The sequence below is a fragment of the Palaemon carinicauda genome, chromosome 24 (assembly GCF_036898095.1).
Source record: "Palaemon carinicauda isolate YSFRI2023 chromosome 24, ASM3689809v2, whole genome shotgun sequence".
NCBI lineage: Eukaryota > Metazoa > Arthropoda > Malacostraca > Decapoda > Palaemonidae > Palaemon > Palaemon carinicauda.
In genome coordinates, this window is record NC_090748.1 from 78,314,094 (window position 1) to 78,339,635 (window position 25,542).

The 25,542-nt window shown below is 39.6% G+C and overlaps 1 protein-coding gene across 2 annotated transcripts in view; it reads right to left on the reverse strand.

Moving 5' to 3' along the window:
* Positions 1-25,542, reverse strand: part of LOC137618165 (type 2 phosphatidylinositol 4,5-bisphosphate 4-phosphatase) — a 48,146-nt gene that overhangs the window by 11,110 nt on the left and 11,494 nt on the right. The window contains exon 2 of one of the 2 annotated variants that reach the window (XM_068348216.1): positions 1,756-1,931. In XM_068348216.1, the coding sequence (XP_068204317.1) occupies positions 1,756-1,931 (176 nt within the window). The remainder of the gene's footprint in view (positions 1-1,755; positions 1,932-25,542) is intronic. The other variant, XM_068348217.1, reaches the window with a different exon arrangement.

A 25,542-nucleotide genomic window follows, 5' to 3' on the forward strand; every position in this document is an offset into this window, starting at 1 on the left:
GGTAATCCTCTTAACATTTGCATTTTATTTTATATATATTTCATCAATGCATAGGATTTCGAATGTTAATCTTTTTCATATTTTTTTTTTTTTTTTTAAGGAAGGTACAGATTGTAGCTGAAAAATTCCCTATCTTTCGATGTTTGAATGACAAAAATTGATCAATATTAAAAAAAGTATTAGCAATTTTTCTCTAAAATTTCTTGTTTAGGGAAATCAGACGAAGTTTTCTTAGTATCCATGTTAATTATTTAAATCATTAATAATACTATTTCAATTTTAAAATATGGGCTTTTAAGGGTAATTTTCCTCAACATTTGGGATTATAAGGACACAGTATTCATCATATTTCAGGGTTATTTACAAAGCAGTGATGAGCCCCTACCCGAAAATCCTGGTATATATAAGCTGTAAGTACCAAATGCCCACACATGATTAAGATGTTGCTAGCGCAACAAATTCTTGGTAGTGTACTTTCTGGGTAAATTTTATGCATTATTCATAATTAGCTATTGTCTCTGCAAATTTACATATCATATCTGTGGTGGATAATGTGGGAGGTTGGGCTGTGGCACCCTAGCAGTACCAGCTGAACTCGGCTGAGTCCCTGGTTAGGATGAAGGAACGTAGAGAGTAGAGGTCCCCTTTTTTGTTTTGTTTCATAGTTGATGTCGGCTACCCCCCCAAAATTGGGGGAAGTGCCTTTGGTATATGTATGTATATATCTTAAATATTGTAAATACTGTACATGGACAAACCAAGAAATGTGATGAAACCTAGAAAAACTTGCAGTAAATGTTTACCTACGATATTATCAAGATACAGAAAACCAAGAGCCTCCAATGAGGGCTTAACAAGAATTGTTAATTGGAAACTGAAAAATATATTTCTCTAAAAGTACTGTGAATAAATAGGTACTCTGGCCTGAAAATGATTGCGTAAGGGACTGGATGCTTTTGCCTAAATATAACAAAATGAACATTTAGCGATAAAATGCTGTATTTATCCATGTATATGGTGAAATTTTAAGACTAGCTTTGGATGAAAAAAGTATTACGTGCAGCAAAATATTTATAATAAAAGTGTAGTAACATTAGGCTGGCCTTGAAATTACTGTTCACCCATTACACGGAGTAAATGATAAAACTTTTCCTAAAGGAAATTTTGTGTTTCGCCCTTTATATGAGAATAGACGGTAAATTTTTTTTCATTAAAAGCACTCTTTGAAACATGAAATATAAATGTTCTCCAAAGTAAACATGCAATAATCTGAATTTCCAAAAATACAAGCAGAGGAACTGAGTCACTCACAGTAGCAAAAAAGAACTTAAGAATCCAGCTCTATATCAGATTTATTTATCAATTTATAATCTATTTCGTGCCAAATTATATACAGTCATAGTTTTCCATAATCACACACATGAAACAAAATCTATGAGAAGTAGGGTATTTTTGTTTCAAAGACTTCATTCGTCATCGAGGATCATTATTTCCTCACTTTGAGGTCTCTCTACATTTAGTTCAGATTTTCTGGCTGAACTCTGAACTTACAAGACTTGAATATTACCCATTTGTCTTTTAAATCAATTGCAATTCTAGTATTATTTGAATGTCTCACACACTATACTGTATAATGATAATGCAAAGCAGGACTACTACACATTTTTCTTTCTTTGAAAATGTACAAAAAACATCAAAGAATTTTTACTGATTATAATTTCCCTATTCTTGATAAATAAAATTCTTGTTACTTACTGTTGCCTCGTTACACTGACTGCATTTAACAACATGTTGATCTACTTTCCCAGAGATGTCAATCATTGCTTGACAGACTCTGCATGTCACCATCGGCACTCCCGAAGATGAAGGGGTATAAGGTGGCGGTAGCTCATCTGGGCCAACGGGGGACACCAAAGTGCCTTCCCCTGTTCCTGGGAAAGAAAAAATGTTAAAACTGAAATAATTCACTACAGAAAGACACAACAACCAAGACTAACTATTAATTAGTGAAATTAATGAAAACAATGTAAGTTCAAATAAACCACATGGACACATTGCATCGAACGAACTAACTGATAACTGAGGCAATGTTTCATATTTTGTTTTGAGATAAAAAAAAAAAAAAAAAAAAAAGTTATCGAATCTAAAATCTGTGGGACAGGTGTAAATAAATTCCTTAACTAATGCCAAATTAAAACCCTCTACATGAAACAAACGTCAAACTAAATCTCCATGGCAGAAGTAACTACAGACCAGAATATCACAAAGAAATTTATAATTTTCCTAAATATACAAACTTCAGTCCTTTAATAAAAGTATGAATTCAGCAAACTTGGAAACTCTGCTGTTAGAATTCATAATGAAGTGTAGGTAGTTACTGACATAGTTGCGAAGCCCTGCAACTTTGCCAGCTCATTGAGTGGCCACTTTGATCTTCACTTAGGAATTGTGGGAAATTTCATATATTAAAAGGACTCCAAGTTTTTACGTTTAGAAAAAAAAAGATTTGTTATTTCTTTCTACACGAATACTAACACTCATCCTTTACTGGAAACTTATCCTTAGGAGGTAGGAGGAAGTTCCTATGACCAAAGTGACTAGTCCATCCTGTGATGTCAGGATAGTCTGACCTGGAGAGGTGTATGTTGACTCAAATCCACCTCCTATTAATCAATTAAGGTTTTAACGAAATATGTCTGAAATGCACAGCTAAATTAATTTGAAAGTGATAGGTTTATATTAGGAGAAAAACTATCAAAATAAATAGAATAGCTGCTAGGTATGGTAGTTCACCTGCATCAAAGTCCAATCCAGTGACCTAATAGCTAGACCGCTGCACCCAAAGGAAGACAAATAAGAGGAACAAAGGTCAGACATTCTTACTCTCATTCTAGACTAATGTCGCAAATGCTTTCTTGACGAGAGGCTTCTTGTCCTATGAAAGAGCTAGGTATGCTACACAACCTGCTGAGTAGTTACCACAGGTCCTAGAGAGAACCTGTTAAAGACTCGCGGGTATATTCCTGCAGGGAGTGGGCCGTGATGCTTGGCTAGAAAATTCAAGACATGCTCTTCCTGAAGGCTAGTGTTCCTTCCAATCTTCTAATTGAGTGTGGGTGTATCCACAGGTTCTTCCAGTTCTCCTGTTGGTTTGGTTTGCACTCTTACTGACACCAAGCCATAAGATGATAATCTTGGAAATCATCTCTTTACACCTCCACGAGCTGATGAACAGGTTATGGAGGCTGCGATCTGAAGGGATAGGTTTTCTTTTGGTAGTGTATCACTCTCACAGGGCAAAGAAGTGAATCCTCTGGATCGTTGGTTGCTTACCTGAATGAGGTAAAGAAAGTCTCAAACCTGGGGTAGTCTACAGATGGAATCTGAGTTTTGGCAACAAACTCAGGGATGAGGGAAAAAGAGACCTTTCTAAATCCCTCATTATGACTAATGAGATGTGATATGCTGTGAAGCTTGCATGTGGTTGCTTTGTTGCAGACAGAGCAAGCAAGAGAGTATTTTTGGCACTAAATCCTTGTCTGATGCTTGTCTCAGATTCATATAGATCCCTCTTCAGAACTATCAACTCTGGTGATGTTCCCAGCAGGTTATTTGAATTCTCTATTAGGGAGAGACTGCTGAAAGCTTCATAAGCAATGACTATTCCCATCAAGAGGAAAGGTCTAGGCCCTTCAGTCTAAAGACTTGACAAGTTCAGGAATAGCCTTTCACTCTAGAGACTGAGAGGAACTTCTTTCAGTGAAGGCAGATGAGAAAATCTGCTTTCAATTGTAAAGGCAGGCTCTCACCAAGGGAAGCACCCCTTATGATACCAATCACAGAAGATGGCCCAATTAGACAGCTGGAAAGAATTTGTAGAGGTACCCAGATATCTCCCATGCAGCGAATAGCAAAAACCCTTTTGCTTGGAAACGATACTGAATGGTCTCCACCTGTTAAGTGACAGGGATATCACAAGGTTTGAGAATGACTGTAGATGGGGCTGGCAAAACAGGTTGGGCCATTTGGGTAGTTCTCTCAGTACCTTGGTCAAGAGCATCCTGAGGTTTGGGCATCATTATGCTTATGGCCATTCGGAAGCCACCAAGATTACACCGGATTCAGAGTATTCCTTTTCCTATAAAATACCCATTGAACCTGGCAAATCAATGTAAAAAGCATATACACCATGGCTGTCCTATGGATGATGAAAAACACCTTCTAGTGATGATGCCTGATCTGGGACCAGTGCCCAGAAGACTGGCAGCATCTTGTTGAGTCTTGTAGGAAATGTGTATCAAATGAAAACCCCACAAAGTCAAAAGGTTCTTCACCACTTGAGGATGAAAGGACAACTCAACTCTGACATGATGTCCTTAGCAACTGAGCTTGTTGGCAATTACATTCCTCTTGCTTGGAATTAATATTGCTCCACCGCATTATCTAGTGCCAAAGTGAGCCCGCTCGACCAACTCTCAAGAGTTGCTTTGAAATAATACTTCCTAGTTGTCAGGTTCTTTTCTTCTCTGGACCAGTTTCCTGTGGTAATCTGATTTCTTAGGTATGTGCCCCAGCCTTCATTAATACATCCATAAGTAGTAGCAAATGGGTGGGGGAGTATCCCACACTAGTCTCCTTTATATAGTTCTTGTCCTTCTGTCATCACTCTTAGTCACCCCTTAGTTCCCGTTCTACTAAATGGTGAAGATGGCGAGGGGCATCGTTGGCTGCTGTCCCGTGCCTAGACACCCACATAGTACCAGCTTCTCAAGGGATGAGAGATGTTCAAGCAGCTGTTGCCATAGCCAAGCTGGTAGCCTTCGTTGTCACAGGAAAAGTTGTACTACACTCAAGTCTGCTGACATGGTTGTCCATTGGGAAAACATCGTTACCATTGTGTCTATCAGCATCCCCTGGTATTCGATCCTATGCTTGGGCCTAAGACTTTTTTCTCTAGATTTACCTAAATCCCCAGGCCATGGCAAAAGGTGAGAAACTTATCTCAATGTGGAAGGCAGCATCTCTGAAAGGAGGACATAGACCAGGTATCTTGAAGGACATATTTCAATGAGTGAGTTCAACTTCAGTAAAGTGTAAACACTTCAGGGGGGTCAGTTGTCCAAAGCCTAGAGCTTTTGAACTGGATGACCTTCTTCTCTGAGGATGAAACAGATAAACTTTCTGAAAAACCAATCAACTTAGTGCTAAAGTAGTTCCTCCCGATACAGTTTGAACAGTGCTCCCTGTCTCCATCTTGAAAGAGGTCTGTAATAAAAATTCATTCAGAGCAACGGGAAATGGCTGGTTAACTTTTCCACAATGAACAGGCGACTGTAAAAGCGTAAAGATCTGTGCCGTACTACCTACACTATACTTTAGTCCAGCAGCTTCCTCACTTTTGATTGAAGGCTAGGTCAGGTCCAAGAAGAGGCAACGTAAGCCACTGTTCCAGACCAGTAGTTCAACCAGGAGATTACCTGGATGCTTAAAACATTGCAGACTGTGTTGCTAGCCACTCCACAGATGTGCCTGGTGTCAGCAACATTTCTCGGTAGAGGTGAAGGAATGGAATCTTTCAGAATGTAAAATTCCACCTGATGGAGCAAAAACAGTTTTGCAACAGCCCACGAGCAGTTTCTCCAACCAGAAACCTGAGTACTGACTATCTATTTCCTATCTGACTAGTTTTGCCCAGGGTTCCAGGTCAGGACTTGAGCCTTGGGGGCACCAAATAGCAAATTAATTGAGGTTTTCACACAAGTTACTGGAACTCTAGAACCTTCTCCAAATACATTGAACTATCTATTGAGTGAAAAGTACTTTTAAGAAAGATGACTTGGTCTCTGGGTTTTCTGCCATTGACAGGGTAGGAACTGAATCAGGTGCAGATGGGTAAATTGTATCCAAAGTCAACATTCTAAAAGACATCATTCAGGTTATATTTGCCTCCTGTCTGGTCCCAGTACTGAATCTGGATGGTATTCCAATGACAAATGCAGTTGCTATGGGGATATGCTTTGCAACCTTAGAGGTACCATCTCTTCCTGCACTAACCTTGGGTGATAGAGCAAAAGCCTATACCTCTGAAGGGCTCATGCAGTCAAGCTGGGAAGACCTGTGGACCAAGCTTTCCTCAGCTGTTGCCCTCAGGTGCTCATGAAGACCTTGTGTTGATCTTTTTCATGCAAGGACAAGTCTTTCCTCTTAGTCAGGGACGAGTGCCGCTCAAGGACTACTTCGGTGAGTGAATTCTCGAAGAACTCTTTCCTCGTGCTTTAGTTGGGACTATGTACCTTTTGTGTGGTAATCAGTGACTTGTGTATCTCTGTCTCCTTTCTGGTGAACATGCGCTCTCTGAAGGAGGGGAGCATAGGGGGTAATCTTACCTGTGAATGAGAGCACAAGCTATTAAGTTTGATCACATAAAAGACTTTAGGCACTACTTGTTTTGATGACTTGTACGTGGTAGATGTGCGTGTAAGAACTTAAGAGTGCTCATGCATATATGGGTGTGCTATTTGGAGAGCACAAAGAAGAGTGTGTCTGCTGACCTCTCATCCTTTGTGATGTGAAGTCTTAGAAGATTCGTCAGATGAGATGAGGGTACACCACCTTGTAGCTGGAGAAATTGATCCCCTGTGAGAACTAGATGAGCCCTTATCACACCTCCATACATGGGGCTGAGAAGGTTAGAGGCACTATTTTCTTAGCTTTTTGAAGGCAGGTGGACTCCACCACACAACACATGATCAAAGGAATTGAGGTGGGAGTAGAAGACGGTTGTGGCCGTTTCCTTACATTACTAGATGATGACATCAAGAATCCTTTAATGACAACAACAGAGCTACAGAAGGCGAGTATCGTAGAGACTTCACTTTCAGGAGTCCTAGCCTGGATGGCAGGGGCCACATCAGTGGATTTCTCTACAGGGTAGCAGGGGAAGACTGAGAAATGGTAGAGGACTTATTCCTAGATATTGTTATGGCTACTAGGAGCTTCTCTGCGAGTGGAATGAGCTTTAGACCTATGGAAGGCCACAGGGTCCTTAGGGCACTGTCTGGAAATGCATTGTCAGGCTCACCACGAAGAGAAGAAAGGGACCAACTTGCTCCTCTGAGGGAGGCAGATGAAGCCACTTCATTAGTAGCTTGCTCCAAAGTTTTTTCGGACTCATCATAATTATCTAATCTCAATGGAAAAGGGAGACTTAGAAGGTTCAGAAGCTAGAGTACTAGAGGGGGAAGAGAGGTCCAGCAGATTTTTGCTTTTCACGCTAGACCCCAAAGGCATAGAATATTGCTTTGAATATTCTTCGTCCTCTAGCTGTACTCCAACCAATACAAGGTCTACCACTCTACACTCCTCATACAAGGTGACTGCAACCAGTCATGAGGTTTCTCCATAATAGCAATCACACATCTCTCATTATTATGTACCCTTAAGCAAGAGAACACTACCCCAAGACAGTGAAAAACCATGGTACAGAGGCTATGGCACTATCCAAGACTAGAGAACAATGGTTTGATTTTGGACTGCCCCTCTCCTAGAAGAGCTGCTTACCATAGCTAAAGAGTCTCTTCTACCATTAACAAAAGGAGAGTAGGCACTGAACAATTACAATGCAATAGTTAACTCCTTGAACAAGGAAAAATTGTTAGGAAATCTCAAGTGTTGCCAGATGTATGAGGAGAGAAAAGAATACGTAAAGAATAGGCCAGACTATTCGGTGCATACATAGGTAAAAGGAAAATGAGCCGTAACGAGAGAGAAGGAACCAATGAAGTACTGTCTGGCCAGTCAAAGAACCCAATAACTCTCTCGCGGTAGTATCTCAACAGGTGGCTGGTGCCCTAGCCAACCTACTACATTAGAAGAGAGAAAGACAAAGGAGGAAAACAGCCAAGTTTGGTCACATAGAGAGTACATTCGTATTGCTATGCGGCTAAAGTTAAAGTGGCAACACATTAGGCTGGCAGAGGGTGGAGCTTCTCCTCTAAACACCAGTAACAACAATCACTTCATTATAAATTTCAAGTTTCAAGCTTTGCTAAAATTATACCCTATTAAAGGATAAGGGTTTGTATTCATGTACAGTAGGCATAAATGAATTGTGGGAGAAGGCATTTTGTAAAAGAAAGTACTTTAATTCCTTTGTATAAGAACTCTGCAGTAAATATAATGGATGCTGTCAGGATGAGCGTAGAGGACTGATGTTAGAAGTGACGCAAGAAAGGTAGTGAGGTAATTGCTATAGTTAGGTAAGAAACTTGAAATGCGTTGAAGCCGATGTGAAATTGTTGAGCTAAATAATCTTTACTGAAATGACCTGTGGATGTTGAGAGTAAATGTAAGAAAACATGTTCAGAAATCAGAGATTAATTGTTTACATAGGAGAAATACAAATAGTAAATAGGAGTTTGACAAATGTTTGCCTAGGAGAAATGATCGACTAAGACAAGTCAGGGTAGAGTAAAAAAAAAAATAATTGGGAGACTATATTCCTAAAATGTTTAAAATACAAATCTTTGGAAGGAGGTTAAGAACTAAAAATTGGAAGAACTAGGCAGAAAAAAATAAGTATTGGGAAGGGAAAGTCTTGACATGCAATAAGCACAAAAGAAAAGTAAAAAACATAAGAGGTGAATAAAAATTTCCATACGGGGATCTGATGTATGATAATGCTCATGAGAAATCATTTTGTAAAAGTTTCCTACTTAAGGTACATAAACAATATAACAGCTGAAAGTACTACATAGCTGTACGTATATTTTCTTGCAGAAACATCCTGCAAAACTATGAATGAGTAAAATTTAGGTCACATAGTCCAGCACTAGAACGGGAAGCTATTCAATGCCTTCAAAAAGCAAAGAAAGAAAACTGTAGATGAAGCCTAAACTTTTTAAAGCACTTGGCGTTTCATTAAGAAAGCAGGCTCATCATCAGAGCATAAAGCTTCTCCACATACTAAACAATTTATTCTTAGCTTACACGATGTTCAGGCCCATCCAACCTACATACATTATTTAAAGAGCATGTAAGAGCAATGTTATTATCTATAGTTTATGTATGTAAGATTAATTTTAATGTTATTGTTTTAAAAATATTTTATTTCAATTGTTAATTACTTCTTTTTTAACTCATTTCCTTTCCTCTCTGGGCTATTTTCCATTTAAGCCCTTGGGCTTATAGCATCCTGCTTTTCCAACTAGTGTTGCAACTTGGCAAGTAATAATAATAATAATAATAATAATAATAATAATAATAAAAGCTAAACTACAACCCTAGTTGGAAAAGCAGGATACTACAAGCATAAGGACTCCAACAGGGAAAAACAGCTGAGTGAGAAAAGAAAATAAGGAAATAAAACTACACGAGAAGTAAAGAATAATCAAAATTAGATATTGTAATAGAAGTAACATTAAATTAAATCTTTCATATATAAACTAAAAACTTCAAAACAAAAAGAAGAGAAACAAGATAGAATAGCATCCCCGAGTGTACCCTTAAGCAAGAGAACCATAACCCAAGACAGTGGAAGACCATGGTATAGACGCTATGGCACTACCAGAGACTTGAGAACAATGGTTTGTTTTTGGAGTGTCCTCCTAAAAGAGATGTTTACCATACCCTTATCAAGAAGAAAGTAGCCACTGAACAATTACATTGCAGCAGTTAACCCCTTGAGCGAAGAATTCTTTGATCTCAGTGTTGTCAGGTGTATGAGGGCAGAGGAGAATGTGTAAAGAATAGGTCAGACTACTCAGCGTAATTGTAAACAAAGAAAAAATGAGCCGTAACCAGAGGGAGGGATCCAATGTAGTACTGTCTGGCCAGTCAAAGGATTCTTCAATTTTCTAATAGAAGTAACCGACTGTAGAATGTTCCAAACATTCAAGTTCTAAGAATCTTCAATAACATATATAGGCCTACTGTACAGTGGTACAATGCTAAGAAAAAAAAACTACATGAACCTGCATCATATAGATTTTTATGGCAAATTTAGATAGCACTATACAGATAGCATAACACGGGGTTATATAAAACAATACGGTATACAAGTACTGTAAAATCTCGGGCCAAGAGTAACTTTGAATACAAGCAAATTTAGATATGAGCATACAAATTTGAATTAGCTTAAAAGTATCACGTCGGTGTGAAAGCAAGAATTTTGCATCATAAAGGCATTTTGTATGGACAAGTATTAACACGACTAGCACAAAATAAGAAACATTGTGCCCATACGCCAACCACACGGTGTTATCGCCATGTTCATGTAACTTTATCCCATTTCATGACCTATTAAATAAATAGCAAAAGCTGTAGTATGTAAAAAGGTTCCTTGTCAAAATTGAACGTAAAAGTGAAAAAAAAGATCTAGTGTCCAGAAAGCATAAATCAAGCAATTCAATTATTGATAGGCAATGTAGTTCGAGAGAAAACTCCCGATCTTTACCAAAACTGCTCATGGAGGGAGATTCTCCTTCCAAGTGGCAATCGCCCATCTTCCTCCTCTACTGCCTCCCTCACGACAGCCACGACTCTCCTCTATGGTAAAGTGCGAATCAATTTGTCAAATACATACTACTTTTTTATTATGAATTATCATATTTTGTTAATTTCCGATGTTTGAGGTTATAAATTGTTTAACAATTACCATCACAAAACCTTGGAAAATGTGCACTGTAAACTGTGTGAATTTATAGACTGGAATCAATCAAGGGAATTTCCTTTATTTCTTATTGGTAAAATTTTTTTTAGAATTTGAGCATTTTAGATTATGAGATTGCTCCATGAACAAACTAAATCTGTAAACTGAGATACTACTGTATGTAGTTACACATAGCCTGAAAATTCACCTAAATAGTCAACCATTCAAAAAATGAATCTTCTTCATCATAAGCAATTTTCATGGTAGGTATTAAATTTTAAATTTAGCCTCTGTATCATGGTCTTCCACCGTCTTGGGTTAGAGTTCTCTTGCTTGAGGGTACACTAGGGCACACTATTCTATCTTCTTTCTCTTCCTCTTGTTTTGTTAAGTTTTTATAAATTATACAGGAAATATTCATTTCAATGTTGTTACTGTTCTTAAAAAATTTTATTTTTCCTAGTTTTCTTTCCTCAATGGGCTATTTTCCCTGTTGGGGCCCCTAGGCTTATACCATCCTGCTTTTCCAAATGGGGTTGTAGCTTGGTAAGTAATAATAATAACAATAATAATCGTTATAATAGCCCATGGCTAAATTTGAAATGAGTTCCTGTCATTGTCCTTTGATGAATACTTTCTTCCTGAACTCCTATCTAGTCTGTGTCTTCATTATGAATGTATTAGCATTGCTACAGATATCTTCCCTGCTACTTTTAGATCTATCTTTGTTACTAAATGTATGATCCTCATCCCATGTCTAAAACAAGTCTACTACATCAGCCCATTTTCCAGCTTCTAGAAATATTTCTATATTTTCATCATTTGTCATAGAATTTTCCCAATGTGTTTAATGTTTGAATCTCTATTAGGTCAAGTCAGACTTCAAAACCTATATATTTTTTTATGAAATACCCCATAACAATTCTGCAGATATATAAAGGTCTTATACAAGAATTTAAAAGTTTTGCATTTTACTACTTCCTGTAGTTGTGATTCTATTCTTTTTCTTAACATATTCTACATTCCTATTCACAGTAATTTGAATTCCAAGTCAGAGATATGCTCCACAATTTCTGTAGCCTTTCTTTCCAGTCAACAGGGCAAGAAGCTCTTCTCCCTCTTCCCACTTGTATAAAATATTAAACATAACTTCCATACTGTTTTAACTTATGTTATTTTAGACTTCTTAGGTTGGATAAGATTATAAAATCAAATACTGTATTCCCATCATCTATTCCCCTAATTCCGTCATCAACAGTAGACCATCAGCACCTCAGACAAAAAATAACTTACCCTGTGACAGAAGTTTTTTCTTTTTGCCTTTCAATTTGGTTTGCTTGAATAATTTCAATTTTGGCTGCTTGAATAACAGGTTCCTATCTAATGTATTTTTATTCTGAAGTAAAAATTGCACTTTTGCCATCTTAGCACAATTTTTTTTCTCCACAACAAAATACTTCAAAATTATTCTTTCTTTGCCTTATAATTACCAACTGAGCACAAGTTTAAAATGGTTTGCTGGCAGTTAAAAAAAATTATTGCACAGAACAGAACTATACACACATTAAAATTTCCTTTTTTTTTTATAAAACTTTTAAGTATGAAAATCAAGTTTCGCGAAAGGCACTACATATTCCAACACTGACTTAAAAATCATCCTATTCTCTATTGAACAGAGCAGCACAAAGGCAAGTAACACAATGGAGAGACTAACAACTTGCTTTTGAACAGTATCTGATCTACTTATCAAGGCAGGGTCTATTTTATCCAGTCATTCTACAAATTCCCATGACTACATGTACTTGCTTAAGCCACTCATAATGGTAGTGTAGTGACACAGCAAAATTGTTTCTGCTAGTTTCTTTTATTCTTTTCTTGGACATCATATGCATAATTTGATTGAATATTCTATTGAAATACCAAACACTTCAATTAACACTTCTTAAATACACAGACACGAGGCATGAAAAACATCGTTTGGATAAGGTCAACATAATTATTGTATACTGTATTACATAGAAGGGAGAGAAATTATAACTGGCACAGCACGTGAAAATTATTGTTCACTTCTAAAATTTTCAAATTTGTTTGTCAACACTCATTATATAGCACACCTCAAAATGTTCACATTTGTCTCAAATATGAGACATTTCATCCAATTTTCTTATCCAATTCCAAGTTTTACTAGAATTTGATTCTTATACCACAAAATTTTCACTTTCTCATTGCAAAGACTAACACTTCAAATATTTCCATTTCCCAAATGTCAGAACAGAAGTAGGGAATTTCAGGTTACCACTTTATCTTTATTCCCGTTCTGCTTAAAAAATTAAGAACTGTACAAAATTAACCTCATACGAAAACGTTAAAAACAAAAAATCAAGCACAAGGTTAAACTCAAGAGTGCAGAATTAAAATGGCATATAAGCACATGAAATCCAGTCACAAGCAACCCTATATTTACTGTATACTATTATTATTATTATTAAATGCTAAGCTACAACCCTAGTTGGAATAGCAAGATGCTATAAGCCCAGGGGCCCCACCAGGGAAAATAGCCCAGTGAGGAAAGGAAACAAGGAAAAATTAAATATTTAAAAGAATAGTAACAACATTAAAATAAATATTTCCTATATAAACTATAAAAACTTTAACAAAACAAGAAGAAGAGAAAGTAAATAGAACAGTGTGCCCGAGTGTACCCTCAAGCAAGAGAACTCTAACCCAAGACAGTGGAAAACTATGGTACAGAGGCTATGGCACTACCCAAGACTAGAGAACAAGGGTTTGATTTTGGAGTGTCCTTCTCCTAGAAGAGCTGCCTACCATAGCTAGTCTCTCTTCTACCCTTACCAAGAGGAAAGTAGCCACTGAACAATTACAGTGCTGTAGTTAACCCTTGGGTGAAGAATTGTTTAGTAATCTCAATGTTGTCAGGTGTATGAGGACAGAGGAGAATCTGTAAAGAATAGGCCAGACTATTCGGTGTCTGTGTAGGCAAGGGGAAAAAAACGTAACCATATAGCAGTTGGGGAAGACAGCTACCTACCCCAGAACTCCCCCCCCCTCTCTTCTTTCCCATGCCAGTCTCAAGAAAAGGATGAAGATACTAGAGCTCCCTGCAGGGTTTAGGCATGGTTGTAATCTTCTCCAAAACAATGTGAAGAGGCACAGCCTCAGTTCCCTTCAAGGGCCTTTGTGGTCCTAAAGAAAACTGCACAGTGGATGAACGTGTTCCAATTGCTGGTCCTTCCCCTATCCACTACTATACCAACTTAAATCTCAAAGTATAAAGGGAAGCTTGGTATTAATGAGAGCACGACAAACTAACAGGACAACTTGTTAGCCCACAGATTCATTGTCTAAAGATCAGAGCTTTCCGAGAGCCACATGCTCCAAAGTGGGTAACTTAGAAGAACTGAAGAAGTTCGCACTCCCGAGGAGCCAAAGGTGTAGCTCTGATACCAACAAGAGACCAAGGCAATGAACTCCCTGGCAATAAAATCAGAAACGGCTTTGGAAGTGGTTTCAGCCTTGGTTCTCTACAGATGGAGGTAGGCCATCAGTGAAACACTGTATCTCTGCTGACATACAATCAATGAAGGGAAAAGCTTTCTGGGAGAGAGACCTGTGAGAATCCTTCAGTTCAAAGATATATTAACTTTCCCAAGCCAAGACCAATCCTGTAAAAGCTTCAACCATGGCATTCTGAGAGACTTTTATACTATGAGGAATGCAATAACATTTCTTGATGGCAGGCCACTCATGGTGAAGTGTCAAGGTTGCATCATAAAGATAATTTTATTTACTAACGAGTTGAATGGCTCCCTGGAGAAGTGGCTTTCCAATTATGGATGATCAATCTTGAAAGTGAAGGACACTCATGTCATTCTGGATTTCCATCATCTCTAGCCAGCATGAACCAGGAATAAGAATGTTTATCTGAATACAAACCTGATACTGTATATAATACAGAGAATTGGGAAACTTGAATGATGTAAATAATCACGCTCTACTGTACAGTAGGTCCAAACTATAGTTGGCTCCATTGGTCTAGCATAAATTAAGCTACGGAAGCAGGTAAATGCTCTCTAGTACAATCAGACATTTAAAATGGACTAAGACAAGTACACTGCTTTTCAGCGTATGGTTGCTTGTGCCATGAGCAACGTACACCTGGACCTATTATCTATTGATCTCCTTTGAATTTCCACATTTTCAATCAACTAATCTCTCTATGTCTAATGAACTAGCCAGCAAATGTGTCCAGAATTCATAAGAGCTATAGAGAAATAAAACTAAAAACTTAAGTTTAATAAAATTCCTTAACTTTTTAAAGCATTTTACGAAAAAAAAAAAAATTGCTGTAGGAATTCTTATTACATAAGATAGCTCTCTTATAGTAACTTAATATAGTGGTCTAGCCCATGTAATTATCATGAATTTCTAGAGCAACTTTACATAAAACACTATAAAGTTAACGGATTTGTATCTTTTGGCATTCAAAGTACACATTCCTAAACTACTGAAAATCTTAAAGACCTAACTGACACTTATAACAAGATGTCCTAATCTACTTCTACATATTAAAATGCATCGACAGTTAATGTGATTATACTCATAATTTTACTTTGCATTTCAACGACCAACAACATATTTTGTCCCCGATACTTAGAACTGTGCCAATAGTGGATTTATTCCAGTTTTAACAAGCATTGTCAATGATCTTTTCCCCTATTCCACTATTTCCATTTTACTGTTCAATGGTAGCTGCTTTTCAGCTTGAAAAGCAACATCTTAGGTTTTGTGCTATTAATCCACACAAATTCTGTAAACTACTGCAACATGACCCTCTGCTGATAAAGCAAGCATGAGGCTTTCTAAATTCAAGGAGTAACAATGATCTGCAAGTTACTAAGCACTAGATGGAAGTAACCTACCGTGATGAATCACAACATTAAATCGTGCCTTAAGTTTTCTATTTTGCACTTGAATTTATTACACATGCACTTTATCATCATTGAGAAGTCACAAGTCAACAGTTCCTATTTAGGGCCATATAGTTAGTATAAAACCAAATTTCAATGCAATTCATGAAAAAAATTTCCTAACAGCTTGGTTATACTGTAGTACTGTATAGTACATTCCTCCCGTTAGAATGACTTGCAATTCTAGATTTTCTAGATGTTCTAGAGATGTGTACAACAGACAATTTACAGCAATATTACCATATTAAAATATATTTACTGCATGTAATGAGACAATAAAGACTTTTAAAAATCTAAATACCATAATTTTAACAAATATAAGTCAGTAATTGTAAATGCCATTGCTGTTATTAACTGAAATAAAAATTAGAACTACCAACAGTACATGGGCAAAATCTGGTTAAACCGATGGAATACTGTATGTACCGTAAGTCATCTCCATTTACTGTGGCAAATATTAATACTAACATGTTTTGGTAATCTATCATTATATTTTCTAGTACACATTTATGAATAAATGGCAAAGGGTTTCCCTTGGGACAAATATAGCCGATTACATTACAGAAAGATGAATAGGCCAAATCAGGCGACTTATTCATATGCAAAGAATGACGTCGCCAACCTATCTCACAAAATTAAGATATCACTTCTATCAGAATGACGATATGTATTTATTCGCTGTTTATCACATTCACACTTTACAAACACACACTCTCTTGATTGCCAACGTAAGTAGTACATTTCCTGTAATGATCCATTAAGATTTTTTAAGCCTGTTTTGAGATACTTCACAAATGCTATTTTTGTTATATAATTCTACAATCTATAGACTTGTTTTAAATACTGTATATACCTGTACCTAAATGACCAATAATTCTTTTCTCTCTACTAGATACATTAGTATCAACTTATCCTGCATTCAAACAGACCTAACATTACTCAAATTTATTTTCAGTAAAATAAACAGGGCTTACCTAGAGCTTGGTGCTAGTATCGAGATAACCCCAACCAGTTACTGCAGATGTACTACTTTAATTTCTAGTCTACAAAGAATTTGCTATAAAAAATGGTAGAATGCTTTCCATGTTGGTGTTTTTTCTTAAGAACTTTATTGGATACAATACATGAATACATTAACAGCTACCTTGATATACACAGGTCTGTTGTGGGTGGTAAATGGTCATGATAAAACAAAGTGATAAGGACTTCAAGTTATTTGCCCCAAAATATGAGATGAATATTGCTCTACCTGTTAATTGGGTAAATATATACAGCAATTCCTCATCATACCACAGTTCACCTATTGTTCCTTCAATACATTGCTGATTTATAAACATACAGTATATAAATATAAATTTCAGACTCTCTATATCTTGGGTTTCTGAGAACAGATAAGTTTTAGATTTATCATATTTTAGTCATTTTTTTAAAAATATTTTTTGAATCTAAAAATCAATAAGGTAAGTTACAGTAATATTGTATACACTTAGTGTAATACTTGCAATCCCACATATCGTGCAACATTAAAATTTTTACTAATAATAGTAACTGTCATGTATATTGTGTATCATGAGTTCCTTTTTAAGACCAAATCATAATAAACTACAGTAACCTCTTCTTTCAAACTTCTAGTTCAATAAGTTAAAAAAGCATGAGAGAATCATAAAAGTATCATTAGTAACACATACAGCTATAAAAAAAAATGAAAGAAAAACAACGGATTTGTTATGAACAATCTGTTTGGAAAACAAAAAGAGCCGATTTGCTTGCATTCTAACTTTAGTACAACAGTGGACAATTACCATAGTTGTTACAAATGATGTTTCAAGTAGAATATGGCCAATATATTAGTAACACATTATACCCATTTGGTTTTTTAACGGTTAAATTGCAGAAAAACGACATACACAATTGGAGGAAAATGTTATTTTCATTAGTAAAATAAATTTTTGAATATACTTACCCGATAATCATGTAGCTGTCAACTCTGTTGCCGACAGAAATCTACGGTCGGGATACGCCAGCGATCGCTATACAGGTGGGGGTGTACACAACAGCGCCATCTGTGGTCAGGTACTCCAGTACTTCTTGTCAACACCACCTCAATTTTTTCCTCGGTCCACTGGTTCTCTATGGGGAGGAAGGGTGGGTCAATTAAATCATGATTATCGGGTAAGTATATTCAAAAATTTATTTTACTAATGAAAATAACATTTTTCAATATTAATCTTACCCGATAATCATGTAGCTGATTCACACCCAGGGTGGTGGGTGGAGACCAGCATACATGTTAACAAAGAAGCTAAGTATCCCGTATTTTATTTTATTAGTTATTCAAAAATAACATAAAATAAATAAGTACCTGGTAAGGAAGACGACTTGAACCATTACTCTGCCTTTATTAAGTACGTCTTCCTTACTGAGCGTAGCGGTCCTCTTAGGATGCTGAACGACTCTTAGGTGCTGAAGTATAAAGGGCTGCAACCCATACTAAAGGACCTCATCACAACCTTTAACCTCGGCGCTTCTCAAGAAAGAATTGACCACCCGCCAAATCAACAAGGATGTGGAAGGCTTCTTAGCCGACCGTACAACCCATAAAAAGTATTCAAGAGAAAGGTTAAAAAGGTTATGGGATTATGGGAATGTAGTGGCTGAGCCCCCGCCTACTACTGCATTCGTTGCTACGAATGGTCCCAGGGTGTAGCAGTTCTCGTAAAGAGACTGGACATCTTTGAGATAGAATGATGCGAACACTGACTTGCTTCTCCAATAGGTTGCATCCATAACACTCTGCAGAGAACGGTTCTGTTTGAAGGCCACTGAAGTAGCCACAGCTCTCACTTCATGTGTCCTTACCTTCAGCAAAGCAAGGTCTTCTTCCTTCAGATGAGAATGTGCTTCCCTAATCAGGAGCCTGAATTAGTAATAAACTGAGTTTTAGACCTTGGAAGAGAAGGCTTCTTGATAGCACACCATAAGGCTTCTGATTGTCCTCGTAAAGGTTATGACCTTTTTAGATAGTACCTAAGAGCTCTAACTGGACGAAGTACTCTCTCCAGTTCGTTCCCCACCAAGTTGGACAGGCTTGGGATCTCGAACGACTTAGGCCAAGGACGTGAAGGAAGCTCGATTTAGCAAAAAACCGAGCTGCAAGGAACATGTAGCCGTTTCAGATGTGAAAACTATGTTCCTGCTGAAGGCGTGGATCTCACTTACTCTTTTAGCTGTTGTCAAGCACACGAGGAAAAGAGTTTTAATGTGAGGTCCTTAAAAGAGGCTGATTGGAGAGGTTCAAATCTTGATGACATAAGGAACCTTAGGACCACGTCTAGATTCCAGCCTGGAGTGGACAACCGACGTTCCTTTGAGGTCCCAAAAGACCTAAGGAGGTCCTGTAGATCTTTGTTGGTGGAAAGATCCAAGCCTCTGTGGCGGAAAACCGCTGCCAACATACTTCTGTAACCCTTGATCGTAGGAGCTGAAAGGGATCTTACGTTCCTTAGATGTAACAGGAAGTCAGCAATCTGGGTTACAGTGGTACTGGTTGAGAAAACTGCATTGGCTTTGTACCAGCTTCGGAAGACTTCCCCTTTAGACTGATAGACTCCGAGAGTGGATGTCCTCCTTGCTCTGGCAATCGCTCTGGCTGCCTCCTTCGAAAAGCCCCTAGCTCTTGAGAGTCTTTCGAAAGTCTGAAGGCAGTCAGACGAAGAGCGTGGAGGTTTGGGTGTACCTTCTTAACGTGAGGTAGACGTAGAAGGTCCACTCCTAGAGGAAGAGTCCTGGGAATGTCGACCAGCCATTGCAGTACCTCTATGAACCATTCTCTCGCGGGCCAGAGCGGAGCCAACCAACGTCAGCCGTGTCCCTTTGCGAGAGGTGAACTTCTGAAGTACCCTGTTGACAATCTTGAACGGCGGGAATGCATACAGGTCGAGATGGGACCAATCCAGCAGAAAAGCATCCACGTGAACTGCTGCTGGGTCTGGAATCGGAGAACAATACAACAGGAGCCTCTAGGTTATCGAGGTAGCGAACAGATCTATGGTTGGCTGACCCCACAGGGCCCAAAGTCTGCTGCAAACATTCTTGTGAAGGGTCCACTCTGTGGGGATGACCTGACCCTTCCGGCTAAGGCGATCTGCCATGACATTCATATCGCCCTGAATGAACCTCGTTACCAGCGTGAGCTTTCGATCTTTTGACCAGATGAGGAGGTCCCTTGCGATCTAGAACAACTTCCACGAATGAGTCCCTCCCTGCTTGGAGATGTAAGCCAAGGCTGTGGTGTTGTCAGAGTCCACCTCCACCACCTTGTTAAGCTGGAGGGACTTGAAGTTTATCAAGGCCAGATGAACCGCCAACAGCTCCTTGCAATTGATGTGAAGCGTCCTTTGCTCCTGATTCCATGTTCCCGAGCATTCCTGTTCGTCCAAAGTCGCACCCCAGCCCGTGTCTGATGCGTCAGAGAAGAGACGGCGGTCGGGCTTCTGAACAGCCAAAGGTAGACTTCCTTGAGAAGAAAGCTGTTCTTTCACCACGTGAGAGTAGACCTCCTCTCTTCGGAAACAGGAACTGAGACCGTCTCTAGCGTCATGTCCTTTATCCAGTGAGCAGCTAGATGATACTGAAGGGGGCGGAGGTGGCGTCTCCCTAACTCGATGAACAGGGCCAGCGATGGTAGTGTCCCTGTTAGACTCATTCACTACCTGACTGAGCATCGGTTCCTTCTCAGCATGCTCTGGATGCATTCTAGGGCTTGGTAGATCCTTGGAGCCGACGGAAAAGCCCGAAAAGCTCGACTCTGAAGATCCATACCCAGGTAGACAATGGTCTGGGATGGGACGAGCTGGGACTCCTCAAAATTGACCAGGAGGCCCAGTTCCTTGGTCAGATCCATAGTCCATCTGAGAATCTCCAGACAGCGACGACTTGTGGGAGCTCTTAAAAGCCAGTCGTCTGACGGAGCCGGACACAAGATCATGGTACTGCTGCACAGTCTGTGAACTGTCAACCATGGGGAAGCGAGGAAGTACAGCGACAACCCGAAGCTGTCTAGACTGTCTGGGTCGTACAGACAACTCCTTATCGGGTTGCTGAGGTTGCCGCACTGCGTCACAACAAGTCACTTCTGCTGGTTGTTGAACGTCTTCCCAGTGACACACTGACTCCGTTAACAAAAAATCCTCTAACAAGGACTAAGCTTGGACTGCATGTCTTGCAACAAAGCTCAAGATCTATGGGAGTAGGTGTGGTAACAGACGGGGTTAACGACTGAAGTGGAACCATTACCCTCCCTGGAAGCATGTTATGCTTAAATAAAAGTCCATAGGAGGCTAAGCAGCTAAAGGCTCCTCTCCAAATGACAGAGTCCTCAAGGGAATATCAGAAGGAGGGAGAATAGCACTTTCTCATCTACAGGAACCATATCCGAGAAAAGCTAAGTTCTCTCAGTGAGGGTTTCACTGGTGCAAAAGCAGCAGACCAGAAGGCAACGTTATGAAACTGCTTGACAGTCTTGTGAGTTGGCAACAACCAAAGATGTGTGACTGAGGAGCATGCGGTAAGGTATGCAGAGCATGCTGTAAGGAAAGCAGAGCATGTTGCATGGCGTGCGGCTTATGCTGCATGGGATGAGGCTCATGCTGCATGGGATGAGGCTCATGCTGCATGGGATGAGGCTCATGCTGCATGGTATGAGGCTCATGCTGCATGGGATGAGGCTCATGCTGCAAGGGATGAGGCTCATGCTGCAAGGGATGAGGCTCATGCCGCATGCGTTGAGGAGGATGCCGCATAGTATGAGGCTCCTGCCTCATGGGTTGAGGCGGTTGCCGCATAGCATGAGGCTCCTGCCTCATGGTTTGAGGAGGATGCCGCATAGCATGAGGCTCCTCATAGCATGAGGCTCCTGCCTCATGGGTTGAGGAGGATGCCGCATAGCATGAGGCTCCTGCCTCATGGGTTGAGGAGGATGTCGCATAGCATGAGGCTCCTGCCTCATGGGTAGAAGAGGTTGCCGCATAGCATGAGGCTCCTGCCTCATGGGTTGAGGAGGATGCCGCATAGCATGAGGCTCCTCATAGCATGAGGTCCCTGCCTCATGGGTTGAGGAGGATGCCGCATAGCATGAGGCTCCTCATAGCATGAGGCTCCTGCCTCATGGGTTGAGGAGGTTGCCGCATAGCATGAGGCTCCTGCCTCATGGGTTGAGGAGGATGCCGCACAGCATGAGGCTCCTCATAGCATGAGGCTCCTCATAGCATGAGGTCCCTGCCTCATGGGTTGAGGAGGATGCCGCATAGCATGAGGCTCCTGCCTCATGGGTTGAGGCGGCTGCCTCATAGCATGAGGTTCCTGCCTCAAGAGTTGCGTCTGCCTCAAGGGTTGAGGAGGTAGCTGCGCAGAGAGAGGCTCTTGCCTCAAGAGTTGAGGCGGTTGCCGCATAGCATGAGGCTGCTGCCTCAAGGATGGTGGAGGTTGCCGCAACGCATGAGGCTGCTGCCTCAAGGATGGAGGAGGTTGCCGCAACGCATGAGGCTCCTGCCTCATGGGTAGAGGAGGTTGCTGCAAAGCATGAGGCTCCTGCCTCAAGGGTTGAGGAGGTTGCCGCATAGCAAGAGGCTCCTGCCTCAAGGAAAGTGGAGGTTGCTGCATAGCGCTGGTACCTGGCAACTCCCAATGCGGCAGCTCACGCATGGAGGCAGGAGGAGCCTCAACATCATACGTCTGGCAGGGTGGACTGCGCAGAGGTGGAGGAGCGCTCGCAGGAGGAGGTGTGCTAACCTTCTCTGTCTGAAACTCCTGCATCAAAACTGCAAGCTGAGACTGCATTGTCTGCAGCATAGACCACTAGGGTCTATGAAAGACAACAACAAACGGAGCTACTGTCCGTTGAGACTGAGGGTCTAAAACAGCTGGTGCGGCAACAGACGGAGTTACTGCCTGTTGCGGTACCACCTTGCCTCTCTGGGAGGTGTGCAGTTGTCGTACTGCAGCAAGTCCGAACTGACCAGTGCTAATGGCTACACCTAGGAGTTGGACTTGCGCGGAAGGGACCAACTTGCACTTAAAAGCTGCAAGATTTGGTCCATGGTTTCTGCGAGAAACCTCTTCCGCAGACGAGGAATAAATGGGCTCTCTCGTCTTTGTGTGGGTGGGGTGATCACGTCGGCTACGTGAGTTGGTTACACCCGAAACCACGAAGGGAAACGTCTGTTCGTCGATCAAGGCCTGATGAACCCATAAGTCCTTCGACGTTACTTCTCCCCTGGGCTTGGGAGCTTGTAAGAGGTCCCAGACTAGGCGAACAACTGGCACGAACAGACAAACCCTCGAACGCAACACTGTAACACTTTGCGCTTATCACTTTATCACTTTTGATTTTCTGTTTGCACTTATTTCACTGAACTCGAAACTTTAAGTGGTTTGTACCTGAAACACGCAATTCTATCCTTCATTAAAAGTTAGTAATCGCGAAAACAGTATTACAATGTAACAGAAAAACATAATGAAAGATAAATAATTCAGTGGCTGGAAAAGAGACTAAACACTAGATCAAATAAACTACGTTTAAAATCTCTCACCGCAAAAAGCCTGGGAACAAGAATAAAACTCTAGAAACGTTTACCTTCTTCCCCTAAAGAGACTAGGGAGAAGAGCAAAAACGATAACAACGTTACCCGCTTGAACGAAACGTTTACCCTCCTCTCTCTCCCTCCGTCTCTATCTCTCTATCTCTCTCTTTTGACTTAGAACCTGAGAGATGAGCCCAATTATATATATCGTTAAAACATATTATTGTTAAAGGAAAAAAACTGAAAGATTTCCCAATTAAAAAGTTCCTTTATTAGAATTAAAACCATTTAAGCTAAGAAAGAATGAACAAAACGCTAGAATCGGTTTACTCTTACTGCAACGTGAAACCGTGAATCTCTCTCTCTATCGTAACGATAGAGCGCAAGTTGAACGTTCTGAACGTCAACAACTGCAGAGACAAAACAAAACGTTAGTTCAACTTTGAAAACAGTACGAGACTATCAAAGAAATTCTTTCAAAAACATTAAAATAGCATAAAATGTTAACAGGTAAAAACGAAATGACGGGCTCAATGTTAATTAACTTCGGTTCCAAGAAAAGACCGCCTACTATTAGGAAAGGTCGTATTTTGTTAATCGAAGAGGCCTATAAAAGGCGGAGAGATATAAAATAAATCTATACCTTTGTTAAGCAAAATTAAGAAAGAGAGTCTATACTCTCTTCGACACCAACACTTCCGACTAAGGGAAGGGTCGGCCATTTAAAAGTGAAAGAGAGTTCATACTCTCTTCGTCAACAAAATTAAATCAAATTAATTCCAAAAAACTTGCTAAGCTAATGATAAAGCTTCCTGAATAGCGAAGGCTAAACTCTAGAGCAAATACATCACCAAATCGTGAACAATAACTCCAGAATCAACAGCGTATCCATGTAGGTCTAGCCGGAGGCACGACAGAGGAAAAATTGAGGTGGTGTTGACAAGAAGTACTGGAGTACCTGACCACAGATGGCGCTGTTGTGTACACCCCCACCTGTATAGCGATCGCTGGCGTATCCCGACCGTAGATTTCTGTCGGCAACAGAGTTGACAGCTACATGATTATCGGGTAAGATTAATATTGAAAAAAGTCAATAATTACCCAAGCTTTGTAATCAAGCACCATTAAGGCAATGATTATAGAATTATCGTGCATCACCAATTAGGAAAACACTCAAAACTTCGATATGCCATTAAAATAGAGTATATACATATCTTTATATGGTAAAAATTGTTGAAGTAATAATTGGCTCATTTACCAAGAGGAAACATATCGTTCGTTAGTTTGCCTTAAGGGGGTGTGACAACCCCATTAAAATTATTTTGGGGATACAGTATTTCACCTTCAAACTTTATTCATCGATTGATTTTTAATCTAAAAATATTTAAAAGAACATTCTATGCTTTAAAAATTATTCAGCACATGACAAATTCGCTTGGTATACTTATTTTTCTTCCGAAATATTGTTTCATCAACCTATAGAAGGCACTTTTAAAGGTGACTATTTCTTATATGAAAGTTTTTCATTTTCAAAAAGTGTATACATAAATATGCAAAACATGCATATTTGCCATGGTTTTATTTCATAACAATACTAATATGTGAATATTGTCATCATTATTAATGGAGACAGTTAAGTGAAACATGATATTTTAATTATAAAATAAATTTTTGAATATACTTACCCGGTGAATATATAGCTGCAACTCTGTTGCTCGACAGACAAACTGTACAGAAAAAACTCGCCAGCGATCGCTATACAGGTTGCGGGTGTGCCCAACAGCGCCATCTGTCGGCCAGATACCAAGCTCTATGTAAACAAAGACTCAATTTTCTCCTCGTCCCACTGCGTCTCTATTGGGGAGGAAGGGAGGGTCATTTAATTTATATATTCACCGGGTAAGTATATTCAAAAATTTATTTTATAATTAAAATATCATTTTTAAATATTTAACTTAGCCGGTGAATATATAGCTGATTCACACCCAGGATGGTGGGTAGAGACCAGTAATATATGTTTACATTTTATGAACTAAGAGTTTTTATTTCATTTTAGAAGTTATCAAAATAACAAAAACAAAATAAATAGGTACCTGGTAAGGAAGTCGACTTGAACGATTACTCTGCCTTATAAGTACGTCTTCCTTACGGAGCCTCGCGATCCTCTTAGGATGCTGATCGACTCCTAGGAGCTGAAGTATCAAGGGTTGCAACCCATACAACAGGACCTCATCAAACCCCTAATCTAGGCGCTCTCAAGAAATGACTTTGACCACCCGCCAAATCAACCAGGATGCGAAAGGCTTCTTAGCCTTCCGGACAACCC